At 39.1% G+C, this 14,483-nt stretch overlaps 3 protein-coding genes and 1 long non-coding RNA gene across 6 annotated transcripts; 2 read left to right on the top strand and 2 right to left on the bottom strand.

Annotated features, from left to right (window-relative positions):
• Positions 1–4: 4 nt before the first annotated feature.
• On the top strand, positions 5–1,455 carry LOC116925814 (ras-related protein Rab-33B). Of its 2 annotated transcripts, none has more exons than XM_045175291.1 (6): positions 5–224; positions 318–540; positions 604–622; positions 682–782; positions 845–994; positions 1,064–1,455. In XM_045175291.1, the coding sequence occupies exons 2-6, from the start codon at positions 325–327 to the stop codon at positions 1,292–1,294; spliced, it is 717 nt and encodes a 238-aa protein (XP_045031226.1). In that variant the 5' UTR covers positions 5–224; positions 318–324; the 3' UTR covers positions 1,295–1,455. The 2 variants fall into 2 exon arrangements, with proteins under 2 accessions (XP_045031226.1, XP_032788481.2); XM_032932590.2 differs by having other exon boundaries at positions 5–247.
• Positions 1,396–4,335, bottom strand: LOC116925807 (major facilitator superfamily domain-containing protein 6). 2 transcript variants are annotated; one of them, XM_045175284.1, is made up of 10 exons: positions 4,174–4,335; positions 3,340–4,104; positions 3,092–3,279; positions 2,888–3,021; positions 2,706–2,827; positions 2,459–2,616; positions 2,297–2,381; positions 2,080–2,235; positions 1,974–2,009; positions 1,396–1,728 (listed from the first exon to the last, which is right to left on the bottom strand). In XM_045175284.1, exons 1-10 carry the CDS (start codon positions 4,235–4,237, stop codon positions 1,685–1,687), a joined length of 1,752 nt encoding a protein of 583 aa, XP_045031219.1. In that variant the 5' UTR covers positions 4,238–4,335; the 3' UTR covers positions 1,396–1,684. The 2 variants fall into 2 exon arrangements, with proteins under 2 accessions (XP_045031219.1, XP_045031220.1); XM_045175285.1 differs by lacking the exon at positions 1,974–2,009.
• LOC116925823 lies at positions 4,334–5,520 on the top strand. Its single transcript, XR_006648149.1, has 2 exons — positions 4,334–4,426; positions 4,906–5,520. It is a non-coding gene; the product is annotated as an uncharacterized LOC116925823 (long non-coding RNA).
• LOC116925794 lies at positions 5,064–14,470 on the bottom strand. The gene is made up of 7 exons (XM_032932559.2): positions 14,270–14,470; positions 13,351–13,527; positions 10,917–11,106; positions 10,600–10,818; positions 9,871–10,061; positions 9,673–9,744; positions 5,064–8,761 (listed from the first exon to the last, which is right to left on the bottom strand). Exons 1-7 carry the CDS (start codon positions 14,464–14,466, stop codon positions 5,668–5,670), a joined length of 4,140 nt encoding a protein of 1,379 aa, XP_032788450.2. The 5' UTR covers positions 14,467–14,470; the 3' UTR covers positions 5,064–5,667.
• Positions 14,471–14,483: the final 13 nt, after the last annotated feature.

The following is a 14,483-nucleotide window of genomic DNA, read 5'->3' as shown; positions in this document are numbered from 1 at the left end:
ACACCTCTCCTAATATCTATTTGTTTTAACAAATACAATTTTTAGCATTAACGCGATGACTACTTGTTGAACCATACATTTGTTACATTTAAAAAAATCATACATATGAAAGCTGTTGTATAAAATTAAATTACCCGGATCTCTAAGTAAGACTCCACTGTAGCAGACGAATACAGAAATCCGTTCTTTATTCTCATCATGTTGTCAACGTAAACCAAAATCAGGTGAAAATTCTCTGCCTCAAATAGTGCGTGTACACTTAAAGTTTTTCTGCCTACTGTTATTCAAAATTAAAGTAAATATTGTTTCACCTGTAGTGATAACATGATGGAGGAGGCAAATCCAGACATTCCAGCCAGTTCATTCTCATCATCACCTCAAAAAAGGGTGTTCAAGATTATTGTAGTTGGAAATTCAGCTGTTGGAAAGACCTGCTTAACTTACAGATTTTGTGAAGGACGATTTCCAGGGAGAACAGAAGCAACAATTGGAGTAGACTTTAGGGAGAGGGTGTTAAATGTTGATGGAGAACAGTTGAAAGTAAATTCAATATGTCTGCATGCTATTGGTTACAACTGAGCATTTTTTAAATTTGTATTCTAGTTGCAGCTGTGGGACACAGGTATATCAGTTTATAAACAAAAATTTTTGCATTTTGTATGGATTTCATCTTTTTGAAAGCTGGCCAGGAAAGATTTAGGCGATCAATGGTACATCACTACTATAGAAATGTAAATGCAGTTGTTTTTGTTTATGATGTTACCAATTCTCATTCATTTGAGGTAAATATATGATGAAATTGGTCTATATCTGATCTAATATTTTAATTTTTTGATTTTTTAAGTCTTTATCTAGCTGGATTGAGGAATGTAATGATCATCAACTGACCACAAAGATACCAAGAATCCTGGTTGGAAACAAATGTGATTGCAGAGAAACCCAAGTGGTCAATACTAATAGAGCTCAAATGTTTGCTGATATGCATAACATGCCAGTATTTATTCCTCATATTATTCCCATTTAACATTTTCTTATCCCTTTGTTTTTTTCTTTTCTTTCCCAGCTTTTTGAAACCTCAGCTAAAGATGACAGCCAAGCAAACCATGTTGAATCAATTTTTATGACCTTGGCTCATAAACTTAAAAACTCCAGGCCAATGATGCCGGTTCAGATGTCACAGTGGGACAATGAAAGATCTCATTCTCTCTTTGGTGAAGAAGCTCCCAATATTCAGTTACGGACTGGTTTGACATGTAGACCTACGTCGGTCAACGATTCATGCTTCGGATGTTGAAAAATGAATTCCAAAATTTTGCCGACCAAATTTTAAAAAGCAAGCAATGAATTTCCTTGTGATAAAATATACATAGAACTATTTTAGAAAGGAATGGAAAATGTAAAGTATTTCTTGTACTAAATGCTCATAAAATAAATGTGAACATCCAATGCTGAAAATTTCTAGCTTTAAATACCTTTTGATATGAAAGGCTTCGCTATGGTAAAGAATAAACTACTTGTGTTCCCTTTAATTGCGTTAACAAAACGCAGACGAGAGTGGAGATCACGAGTGGAGCCTGAATCATTCCGAATTTGGAGCTCTTCGTTAGGTCACCCATGTATCATTACTAGGATATCCGTTGATGCTAATTGCGAACGACGAACAGTCCTTTACTATTTTCTAGTATTACAGCCGATCATCAGGACCATGGTTTACACGACTGTAGGATTCTAAAATTTCAAAAATAAATAAAAAATGCAAGTATAAACGATGATGTCAAAACACGTGGGAACAGTAAAAGAAAGACTACCAAACAAACAAAAAAACTTAATGCGATCTACGGCAAGCAGTTTGAATAAGACATGTCCAATTCTAAGCCTTAAAAAATCCTACTAAATCACTTTTCATGTTGCACAAAGAGATGGACAGAGACACATCGACGACAACTAGGTCAGCAGAACTAACGAAAAAATACCTGTGCTTGAATAATCTTCAATGCCAGTCGCCAATTCTTAAGTAGCCCGCCCGGAAAGTTATTAGAATAAGACCAAACTTGATGTTCTCGTCTTTTAGAAAATTACCTTTACGTGTCAATTTGTTTCTTCGGTCCATAAAGGCGTGGATGGATGAGTAGAGAATACCAAAAACTAGCGTGTAAATTCCGAATGAGCGATACATGGTAGCTCCTCCATAGTTTTGGAAAATGAAACCACCTAGAAGACTTCCCACCGCAGTTCCTGCGTCCAAAATATGAATTAGAATCCCAATAGAAGATCGGCTATTAAAAAAATTAAGTACCTATGCCTTCAAAAAGGGCTCCGAATATACCCTGTAAAGTTGAACCGGCTCCAGGTGGAGCGATTAGGTAGGCATAAGATGTCATCTGTTATATATGAAAAAAAAAATTAGAATGCGTTCACTGTAAAATGAAAATAAAATAAAGTAAGAAATGCGTAATACCGTTGACCAATATACGCCTAGCGTTAATCCGTTTAGTAATTCTATCGGTAGTGTGAGCCACGGGTTAGTTAGTAGAGAATAACATATAAGGCGAAAGCCCATAACCAACAAAATCATGGTCATGGTGTGAACGTGACCAAGCTTGTTTAAGAACCATCCTGAAAATTTCAGCAACATAAATGCAATAATTAATCTAAGGTGGTTTCATTAAGGGGGAATTGCATCTGTTGAAGAAGGATTTACGCACCTGATAAAAACAGAAATGGGGCCTCTCCGGCAAAACATTGAATGCCCATAGCTAAGCCTTCTAAGAGCTTAATCCACTCCAAAGAATCACATCCTTGTGCTGAAGCAAGGTCTTCTAAATACCTGAACAAAGTTTGGTATTTTAAATACATTACGATCTGTAAATTTGATTGAAATACTCACCAGAAAAGGAATTGCCAAATCGATCCTATGCAAATTCCGAATGTGATACAACTGAATAGGAATAGAACAACTTTCACGTCTTTGAAAAGTGACACAACTTTTTGAAATGCATAAGGCTCTTGGCGGTAATCAATCTAAAAATAATTTAGCCATATTAAGAAAAACTATTTAGCGACGTAGAAGTTCAAAGAATAATTGTTGAACCTTGATTCTGGATACAGAAATGGCATTTATTGTTAACATAATAAATACTAATATGAAACTTGGAGTGTAGTCTTTCATGTTTTTTCCATGGCTTACTGAATCAATGAGATATCCGGCAAAAATTGCCGATATACCCCAACCTAATGCGCCCCATAACCTTTGCCTTCCATAGTCATGCGGTTTGCTCCCTAAATATAATTAATAAAATGTATTAATTAAAGTTAAGCAACACATATTTGATAACTTACCCAGCAAATTAAAGCAGATGCTATCTCCTAAGCTAACAACAACTGCAGTGCTAGCCCAAGCACCAATCATTAGGCCAAATAGCATTTGAAATTGGACAGTTGCATAGTATGGCTCCTGTGGAGTTTCTGTAAGAGGTTTCTGAAGGTAACTCATCACAGTTGCACTGTTGCACACTGTACTGCACTTCATTGAAGATGCTGTCTTACAGTATGGATTTTCTACTTTGGTTTCATTCAACATAATACTTTCTACAGGGAAATAGAGACATGTTTGTTCCAACAGAGCCTTGCTCATATTTGAATAGGTTTTCATTTCAATTGATGTTAGATTTTTGTTGCAAACATCAGTAACATTCCAGGTTTCGCACATCTCTTCAAGAAATTGGCTTTCAAGGGAATGGCACGTCAGTGTGCATTCCATTGTTGACATCATGTCAGGATTTTCCAAATTAATTCGTGTGAGTGTGCAGTTGTCACTTACTTCACATGTCTTTAATAATGTCATTATGCTGCAGTCAAAATCAATAATTGCTTCACTGGTTTTGGCAGGAACATAGTAGATGCTTGTAAAGAATATGGCAGTAAAAATGATTGCAGTGATAAATATTTGTTTGCCAATTTTAAATTTATCTGCAATAGTGCCAAAGAGTGGTTTCGCTAAAAGACCAACAAACGGGAACACCGTGTACATTAATCCAACTCCGACTTGAGATACGCCTAATTGCCGGGCGTACGTCGGAATGAAGGGCATTAGAGGTGCAAGGCCTGTGTAGGTTTAACATTTGAAATAGCTTTATTTAGATTGGATCATCAAAAACAGATGAAGTATCATACCGGCGTTGAAAAAGAAATAATGAGCCTTCATAGGAAGGAGTTTTTTATTGATTTCCACATCCATTTTACTAACAAGGAACAGAACACACTAGTCAAAAGTTACGAAACCATGTTCTTACAATCTGTTGTTGGGCTTATTGTTTCGTCTGCTAGAAAGATAATTTGTGTCTGCTGGACTATACTGCACTTGAACGTCAGGTTACTTTGGGTTATCAACACCCGACAGAACCTCCCTTTCCGGTTATAGTATGTAGTACGTATTTCTTTTGAAGCAGATATTTGTGATTATAGCAGCTTTTTTAATACACATTATATTATTTATTTTTCACACCACTTCGCATCAAGAGAGATTGAAAAGATTGCATGATCAAAGACTCTAGCAGCGATCAGAAAAATGCTAATATTATCCATATTTTTTGTCGTGGCATGATGATGGCACACTACCCGCGATTGCGGAAACCACAAGATTTTGCCCCTTGTCAAGAATTAATACTTCCTGTATCTGCAACGATGATAGCGTAGTAGAAACAATAGAATGTGGAGCACCCGAAAGTGCACGGGAAACAGACGCAGAATCGTAAACTGCTTTCGCCATTTTAATAGGCTTGCGTAAAAACAAACTTTAAATGAGAACAGTTAGCTTCTAGCAAACGAAATTGCTTAGTCCTCAGTTCTGAATATTTAAGGTTTATGTGATACACTTTATATCCATCGCCTTTTTTTCGTCACCAGGAAATTCAGAACGACCCCTTAAAAACCATGTCCTTATTTGGCACTCTGGAACAAGAATTCTGGTTGCATAGGTACAACTGCTAACTGCATGCTTGCAGTTGTTACAACACCCTTTCTTTTGGCGGACTAATCAAAGCATTGATCTGAAAACAACGTTCAACATTTCTATGCTGTATAACAGAAGAAAGTGGCATTTTTCTTTCAAAACATAACCACATTTCTATTGGAAATTCATAGACGATACAAATGGTAAGGCATACAGCATACACAAAAATAGAATATGATAAACTTTTATATATTTTTAAAACCACCATTGCAGACAGTAGGCCTCCCATATAACTACGGACATGGCATACGCTGGCTTACAGTATCGGGCACGAGGCATTATCCCATGCAAAAATAAGCCTATGCTCGGCGAGATAAAATTAGATCACATGTTGAACAGGTAACAAACCTGCAGTTTTTCGCTTTGTAGTTACTTTTCGGAAAAGTCCGGCGTTTTGCTTTTTCTTTTCCGTCAAAGAAGCAAATCCTTTTCGTACCAGCGTAAGTAAAAAGCTTAAACATCTTGTACAATAATATCTTGGAAATATAAAACAGCATTATGGTAAACAACTTGAATACGTGTCGCTTCACCTATCTAATTCCTGATAAAGTAAAAGGAAGTCCTTGTGATGATAAATGTGATCAGGGAGTTGTTCGAATACTTTTGGAAGGACTGTAGCAGTGAGGCTACAAACTGAAACATGCGTAGTTAGACTCTTACAACTGAAGAACTCGCAACAAGTATTTCAAGCAGAAAATCTTTTGAAGTTTTGGGTCGGTGGTAACTGTGTTCAAATCTGTCGGGTATAATACGGCGGCTGCGGTGTTGAACAGCGGATATTTACTGGTGGAAGCGTCGCTAGTGCGACCCTTCACTCCACCAAAATAGGACTTTTCTAGTTTGACCCATTCATTTTCTGGACCCAAACCAGAAAGGATGAGTGGAATGGCGATCTCATCAGTCACACCGTGTTGCAACATCAAATTGCTGAGAAGATAAAACTTTAGCTGATCCTTCTTCGGAATGTAATACAGCGGAACCTTGTCGTAAACCAATTGGAATTCTTTTCCAATATTCTCCGACAGTTGGTAAAGAAATTCAGACGAAACTTTGCAAAATTCTAAATTCGTGCCTTTTTCACAGCGGAAATGATGAATCGATTTTGGATTTAATCTGTAACCACGATCACCACCATAAAACGCTGCGTCAGCATATCTGACGTCATCAGCGTCGTCTGATCGAACTCCCAGATTTTCTTTGATCAAAGTATAGAGCTCTTTCAAGGTCGATAAAGTGTCACCAACATGCAACGTCTCCGCGTTCTTCCGCTCTTCTTCTCCCGATATCGTCGGTGGATGACTTCGGGGATGCGATGACGTAGTTTTGGATGTTGTCGTCGACTCTTCCGAATGCTTGTGTTCTTCGACGATTACAGGAGTCGACGTTTCGTTGTGAGATATAGAAGAAGCAATTGCAACCTCCAGTCCAACAATTTCTGTTTGATTGCTTTCAGGTTTTGTGACCTCCATTTCGACCGAACTGACGAGCTCTGGATCACTGACACTGCTATTGTGTAAAGGCGTTTCTCGTGGGTCAGACAGTTCTGTTGATGAGTTTATCTGATGTTCTAGCAGGTCAACAATAGGACTCTCTTGCTTATCCGAAACAGGTTTGTTCTGATCATCTTCTACCAATATCTCTTCGATAATGACAGTAAGCTCAGGAGGTGAGTTGGTATAATTTGAAAGCTTTTCTGCAGAACTCGTTGATGATGAGTTATGCTCTGTAGAAACGTTGCTTACTGTCTCGATGACCTCAGTCAAATCCGGTTGTTCCACATTGGTAGTGTTACGAGTAGCAACGAGAAGTTTGCGCAAAACCTCAGAAACAGGTCTTTCTGTTTCACTTTCACTTAGGTCGTCGCCTTCAGCAAATACGTCTTCTTCAGAAACCATTAGCTCGACAGCTTCAATTAGGTCAGCCTCAACAGAGGTTGTATTCTGAAGGGTGGATAATAATGGTAGCTCGATTTCCACATCGCCAGCCACGGGTGGTAACCTAACATCATCAATTCCGTCAGACTTTCTTAAATCGGTGTTGTGCACGTTGATGAATGATCGTTCAATTTCCATCGATGTTATGTCCTCATCCTCTGCTGGAATAGTGGGATTATCAATTTCAACCGATTTACTCGATGTGGTGTTCACTGGCTTGGCCAACACATCTTCAATTTCTTGGTGTTCAGATTTAACTTTTGTGGTAGTTGCCTCGTCTTCAATCAATTCAACGTCGATTTCCGTTTTGTTATCTCCCGTATCGAAAACGTAATTCAAGGAAGATAATTTTCTTGGTTGAGGTGCTGAGCCAACACTGCCGTTCATAGCTTTCTTCAGCTCGATCGCGTCAAATGTTGTCCGTCCACTTAAATGAAGCATTTGGTCTGATGAAAGTTCGGACATTTTGGGCGTGGCATCGTGGGGACCCTCATCATCATGTGGTTCCATCGTATGATTCCGAGATTCCGAAACTGTTTTCTCCAACAGCAATTTGTCTTTAAATTTGCCTGTTCCAATTTCCGCTTCTCGTTTGGTTATTCTGGATGGACTGTAATGATGATGTTCGTGATACCCACGGCTACCAACTCCGCTGCTGGCATCGTCTGGTAGAACTGATCCAATCAAAGAGCTCTTGAGGAATTCAAGGACTTTTTGAACACCGTCAAGGCTTCTCGGCAACTTTTGACTTCCAGGATCTAACGTTTTCCAATTTGCAGCTGTAACTTGAACATTGGAGTCGCCACTGTACCAGAGTTTCGAGTAATTCATTTGGTGAATGTTCCAGCTGTTGATAAGGGCGTCGTCCGTCGACATGATCCATCCGTCAACGTTGTAGCCCATCTCAAGGGCACCCAAAAGGCATTCGTAAGTATACTTTGAATGGATTGGAAGAAATGAAAAGGAACGATCTTCTGATAGCTGATATTTGCGCAGAAAGATTTCTATGGAATCATGCGGGCTGCCACAGTAAAGAATGTTACGGAAATGCTCCCGGTACACTACTTCGAACATGGGAATCATTTCGTAGCGCATCGCAGTCATTGCCACGATAAGCAAGACGTTTTTGAAAGGGTTGTCAGGTATGTGAGGCAAAAGTTGTGAATATCCTGGACATGCATTGTCGGTAAATTCGCGCAAAATTGGCATCTCGATAGCACCGTGGCTATCGTAGAGTTTCGCGTGACGGGATGTAATCGGGCTTTCGTGAGTGCCTTCAGCTTCAGCAGAGAGAACAATAACAGGTTCCTCCTTTGCAATGTTGTGTTCACCTGATTCGCTGTACACGATGCTAGGGCCTTGAATGACGAGATCACGAACATTAGGCCTGGACTGGCTAACATCTAATGTCTCGCTTAAGGCACGGTTCAAAGCGTCAAGTCGTGTTTCTTCTTTTTTGAAACGTTCAATTGTTGCATTGCGTCGCTCAAGCTGCTCCATACTAATGGATTTCACCGGAAGAGCTGGATAGAAGGCCACACCGTACAGACCATCAGCACCAAGACAAGGGTTCATCTGACCCCTACGACGAGGAATAACTGGCGGCTCGAGATAATGGGAACGTTTAAGATCGTTGATCCAACTCTGCAAAATGCCAAGGCTCTTGAAGGAGATGTAGTGTAACTGGAACATGGTCTGAAATAAATCGCGCGTGCAGCTCAATGACGACCTGGTCGAACATGTCCACTTTAGGATGAAACTAGCAAGGCCATCCGGCTCCCGTAGATCTGCTGGATTTTTTCGGCTTTTCTCACGTCTGCGTTTCACAATCAGCAACAAAAAAAAAAAGAAAATTGAAATCAATTATAGGCAGGACTGGAGAAGCAATTGGCATGAGTCACCATGCAGTTGAAAAGGTGTTACTAACGCACACAATTTAGTATTCAATTAGACAAGTGAGCTACGTTGATGTGAAAGTTGTCTATAGAGGCGGATCCTTTTGAAGCGAGCTCAACATAATTAGCATAGCCCAACAACAGTGCGAATGCTTGTAGTTCGTCGACGTAATACTATCAACCAAACTACTATGGCGATAGTTAAAACACAAAGGGTTTACTTTCCTTCATTGTATCCTACGTTTTCCAATTTGACCTTGTTGTTTGTTACCCCATCAAAAAATTGTTCGTTAAAAACAAAATGGGTTTGAAACCAAATTTGGAACTGGAACATGTAGGGCGTGATACTTTTCGACTTTAACGATACAGTCTATAACCGGCTTTTTTTTAGTACAGTATTGGAAAAAGATTTCAACAGTTAGTTTTATCCCTTCTAATTTTTTCGTTTTTGATAAGCGCCCCTTAGCTCTGGCTCATGGAAATTCCAAGCCAGTATTGAGACCAAAAGAATAGAAACGGGTAATAATAAAACTATTTTGGCCTTAAGCCCTTCCAATAACGGAAGTGAAAGTGTGGCAGGTCAGTCAAACAAAACGCAGGAAAATAAAAGAAAGAATGGTCTACCATGAATGAGAGAGATTCGAGAATTTCACCCGTCATTTCGAAATCAATCGACCGTATAGACACGGATTCCAAATACTTGTTCACAGCAATTGGCAAACAAGGCACGTTACCTATCCCATTCAATCATGTTGCCCTATTTTCTTAATTACCGTAAATCTAAAATTAATTGTTATCAATCGTCTTCGCTTGTTATTTCAAATTCATTTACCTTTGCAATGTAGAAACGTTGGCCAGGGACAACTTCAGGCTTCCGGCGATGTCTCCCAGCACGGCTTGATTCCTAATTTTTTTTGTTTTTGGGGGGGTTTAAATGAAATTATCTTGGTCAAACTACTATGTATACTTTTTTTGGGTTGACGCCTTGTGGCAATCAACAATTTGCGGTAGTGTGCTAGTTTTTACGTACCACAATGTTCGCAATAGATGGGGAGGGATGGTAGGTACTTGCGATGAGTTGCCGGTAGGAAAGAGAACGAGTCCCCAGAAAGCTTCAATCGAGTACAAGGTATTTTTGGAAGAAAATGGTGCTACCGTCGATCCAGGCAACGTTAAGGCTGGTGCTGCCCAATCAAAGTAATCTTCGTCTATATCTAAAAACTGAACGAAAAGAAACGTGGTTTGTTAAAGGTTCAGTGTCCATGTTAAGCATTTGATTGCCAATGTCTAAAAACGATTTAAATCAAAAGAAACAATTCAATCCAGATTTATCCATAAAATCTTGCTCCATAAAATCTACGATGGCCGCAAGTTCACTTTACATAAAAAGTCAATTAGCAGTTGCAAGACATAGCAAAGCAATACACCCACTTATGAAAAATTTGGCTTCGGGCTATTGCCTCTGATTTAAAAGAAAAAAGCAAGTGAATACCGTTACAGATTATTATGTAACGCGTAACGGCCAATTAGAAACTAAAGCAGTTACTTTTAACAACAAAGCAACAGGTATTGAAAAATTGCAACAAAAATGGGATTTCTGTTTGCGTAAACAAACCCGAGAGACCAGTTTCGATAGCGGTATGGTTCCAGAAACTGGAAATTTCCATAAAAAAACCCAGGGGTTATTCCCTTACGAAATTATGAACTGGGCCATAACTAAGTGACGCACAGACACACACACAATCTCGGAATATTTTACCTTTTCTATTGAAGGAGGTCTGACTTCGCATATGCGATAAATGTGGTTGTGAATGAAACGTTGATTATTTCTCCTGAAACCTTCTGTCCACAAATCCGGACGACCAAAGTGAGCGTAAGGATTTTGAACTCGTTTCACGTACGGCCTCTCGCTAACTACGCCGAGAGCAACGTTAAGGGCAACGTTCTGCAGCTGGCGAAACATTTCGCGTCTGAACGTCTGGAAAAGGCCACATAAAAGAAGACACAAAAAATGTTGTTGAAACAATCCAAACTGATGATGCACTATTGTAAAATGTCAACCGCCAGGTACGCTACCTCCAATGGAATTTTTGCTGACGTGTACGTCTCCGGATAAGAGTCGAAAATATGGCGTGCTCCATGTTGAATGGCATAAAGATATCCGGCGTTACGACGAGCTTCCACCCTGGATGTGGACTCCATGGCCGTGAGAATTTCATAATGCAAATTTTTCAGCTTCAAATCATCCAGCAGCATACACGTTTTCCTATTTTTATAAAGGTGAAAACGTCTATTAATACATGGCAATACATTCTCGAGACACTATACCGATAAAAACTAATGGCTAACGGTACTTGGCATAATTTTTTAACGCTTTTCTTAAGAAACCTTGTCATCGACATCCTCAAAATTTTGCAAAGACTCCAAGTTCACGTGAGACGTGCAACAATAGATTAAATCCCACACCCTTCAGCACATCCTATTCGAAATGACAAGTTGGGGATTAATAGATGTCACGGCATCAACAATATCAACCTTGCCCGAACACGCCATTCCAAGGTTATTTCTAACTTGGCAGTAGAATCAGGATCTGCAATCCATCTTAACATATCATCATGCACCTATCCCATCAAACAATTATAGCACAGTAAACGTGACCGAATACACGCAATATTCCAACGCCCATCACCACGATTTTCCATGCATCTTGCATGGTTCAAATTAACAAAAAAAATAAAATAAATTTATTATTATTATTTTTTTTTTTTCAAATGTTATTTGGAAGGTTATGCGTCTCCAACCGTAACTATATAAGAACGACTCTGCCGAACACCTGTGTTTCAACTCTTTTTTATCTACCGATTTCACAGTGGTAGCTTCTGAAAACTAAAATGGAATCGAATTGTCCTTGAATAGAAGAGTGTCAATTTGTTACCATCAAAGATGTTCGAGTCGACTGAAAAACACATGAAGGTTGGACTCGCTACGCGGGGTATACACCTTGCAAAGAATTTCCGGAATTTCAAAAATGTGTACTGAATCTTCTGGCCTCCAGCAAACCTTGAGATCAGTTCGCAAATGGATGTTGTTTAAACGTTCCGGGGGATTTCCAGTAAGATTCATGAGGCAATGCCACAAAACGTGTCACCAGCGAAAATAAATTTTTCAGGAAACAATGAACGTCCATTATTCAAAAAGGAAAGGTGACGCATAGTTAATTCTGCACGTGCAGATATTTGTTTTATTCACAGCATTTCCTTTGTTGCGAAACGAATAGACTTACCTATTTTTCGACGAATGGAAATAAATGCTTTTGGCGTGTCGTTTACACAAAACGTACAAGCGGACTAAAAAGTTCTTTTTCTTTAACTTGTCCCCGCCTTTGTCAATGCTTTTTTCTTCTTCTTATAATTTAGGTTAGCGTTTCCTTGTTTGATCCGCACTTGAAAAGAGCCTTTTTTTTTTTTTTTTAACCTGTCATACTCATGACGTCGACATTTAACTGGGTGAAAGCGTATTTCGCACGAGAAGTTTTCAGTCGTCGAACCACAAAGACTAATCTTACGCTTTCTTAATTGTTTTATTCATTACTGGTTCCCATACTTTCACATACCCCATTGAAGTCGGGGGAAAAACTAGGGAACTACGAAAGAAAAGCCAGCTTCAAAATCATCTTCCCCCTTTTTTTTTCTTCTAACCTTTTAGCCTGTCTTTTGGCGTCTAATGAGACTGTTGATAACAACACAGATAAAATCAAACTTTGCAGCTTTTTCTTCGAGAATTAACGTAGGAGAAAAGGGGACAACTTCCATACCAAGACATTTCTAACTGCCATCATTTGTAATTAGTATGGCACGAAAAAACGTGAGGACTTAACGAATCAGGCATAAAGGCGGATGGTCGAAGGGATGCGCTGTATATACACGACAAAAGTATAATTTTTTTAATGCTGGAGAAAGCACATTCCTTGTCGCTTTCTATTTAAAAAAAAAAACAGCCGTAGAAAATAATTGCGATGAAAAGACGAAAAAGAATAGAGGCAAGAAAACTTGCGGAGAACGATTTCCCTTGTGAAGCAAGTGAAATGTTACATACGAGCAATAGCAGTCATCACTTGCGATGAAGAAGTTTGAAAGAGAAGGTTGTTTTGTTTTTTGTTTTTTTCTGAATTTATCTGGAAACGCACACGGCTAAGCCACAGGGATGGAAGAGAAGTTGGATATCAGACTTGATCCGTAAAACTTTCACGTATTTTCTAAGTTGTTTACGCGGTTTTTGGTGGACGTCGCAACGGGAATGGTCATTATAAACAAATACCTATGTTCATTTCGTACGGGCAATGTCGCGGTTGCTCTATTGGAAGACTTTAAAAAGCCTTGGGGAGAAACAGAGCGATGAAAAGCAGGTCGTACTTTCCATTGCTCGTTCTATCACAGCACATATCCAAGTGTACATAGTGTCATACTATTTACGGTTAGCGAAAAAGAAAAAGTTGACTTTTTTTTCTTACCTGCAGCAACTTATGTTGTTTCCCACAACAAGCATGCGCCATTCCAATTCGGCAGAGATGTCGGCAAGCGCACAAATGAAAGCGGTATCTTGGTCATCGGTAACCACCAACCATCTATCGTTCGTTCGTCCTTCTTCCCAAATGCTCTTCAATTCTTTGGCACGATTCCTCGTATTCCTATGAAGTAACGAGAATAAAAAAAACAACAAACGAAACAAAAATGTTACGAAGGCTTGTGAATTTTTTTGTTGCCATTTCTTAAGCTTAAATGCCTTAGGATGTTGCAAACCGGTATAAAAGATGGACTCGTGCAACACGCAAACGAACTGGCATTGGTACGCAGATTCTTAGAGCTTTTATAATTCATCAATGTTACTACCGAATTTGGTGGAAAAATAAATTTCAGAGGATGAGTTAAAAACGATGACATGGAATAATCTTTGTTTGCAAAACAATAAGGAAATGTTATTCTAGCAACCTTCAATGCCATCCTCTTTTCTTTATTTGTACTGCTACTCGATGTCGGCTACAAGAGGATGGCTAACGGCAAAAACATCATTAAACACTTCCAATTTGACCTTCTAATGTGTTGTCATTCCAACGGACTGGCCGTTTTCTCTTCTCTGTTCGTTCAGTGAACGGACGTAAATGGCAATAGATAATTTTTCTGATAGTTTTCAAGGTAACTGAACATAATTGATCACAAAAATCACAGACTGATTGGATACAGTCGACTATTGAACCCACTTATCCCGTATTAAGAATACTGTGGAAAAAGAAAAGAAAGGTCCCCGACGGCAAACAACGTAGAAGAAACTGGTATTTAACCCAAGTATAGAAAATAGGATTTTTTTGGGGAAAAAAAAAGACTGACGCTATCACTACCCGATACAATTACATTAGACGTAAACGAACATACCCAGCTTTTGTTGAATGCCTAGAAGATGAAGCAGTGATTTGTGATGGCGCCGATGAATCAGCACGCAGTCGGTAGACGCATAACAACACAGCAAGAGTGATGAGAAAGACGACAACAATAGGTATGACACGCCATTTGTTCAAGCTACAAGAAGAGTTTGTTGTTGCTGCCTTGGTCGAAGAGGTTGGATCGGTCATTTTTCCTGACCGTGGAG

This window comes from Daphnia magna, linkage group LG6, assembly GCF_020631705.1.
Source record: "Daphnia magna isolate NIES linkage group LG6, ASM2063170v1.1, whole genome shotgun sequence".
In the NCBI taxonomy this organism is placed as follows: domain Eukaryota; kingdom Metazoa; phylum Arthropoda; class Branchiopoda; order Diplostraca; family Daphniidae; genus Daphnia; species Daphnia magna.
This window is presented reverse-complemented; position numbering and strand designations above follow the sequence as displayed.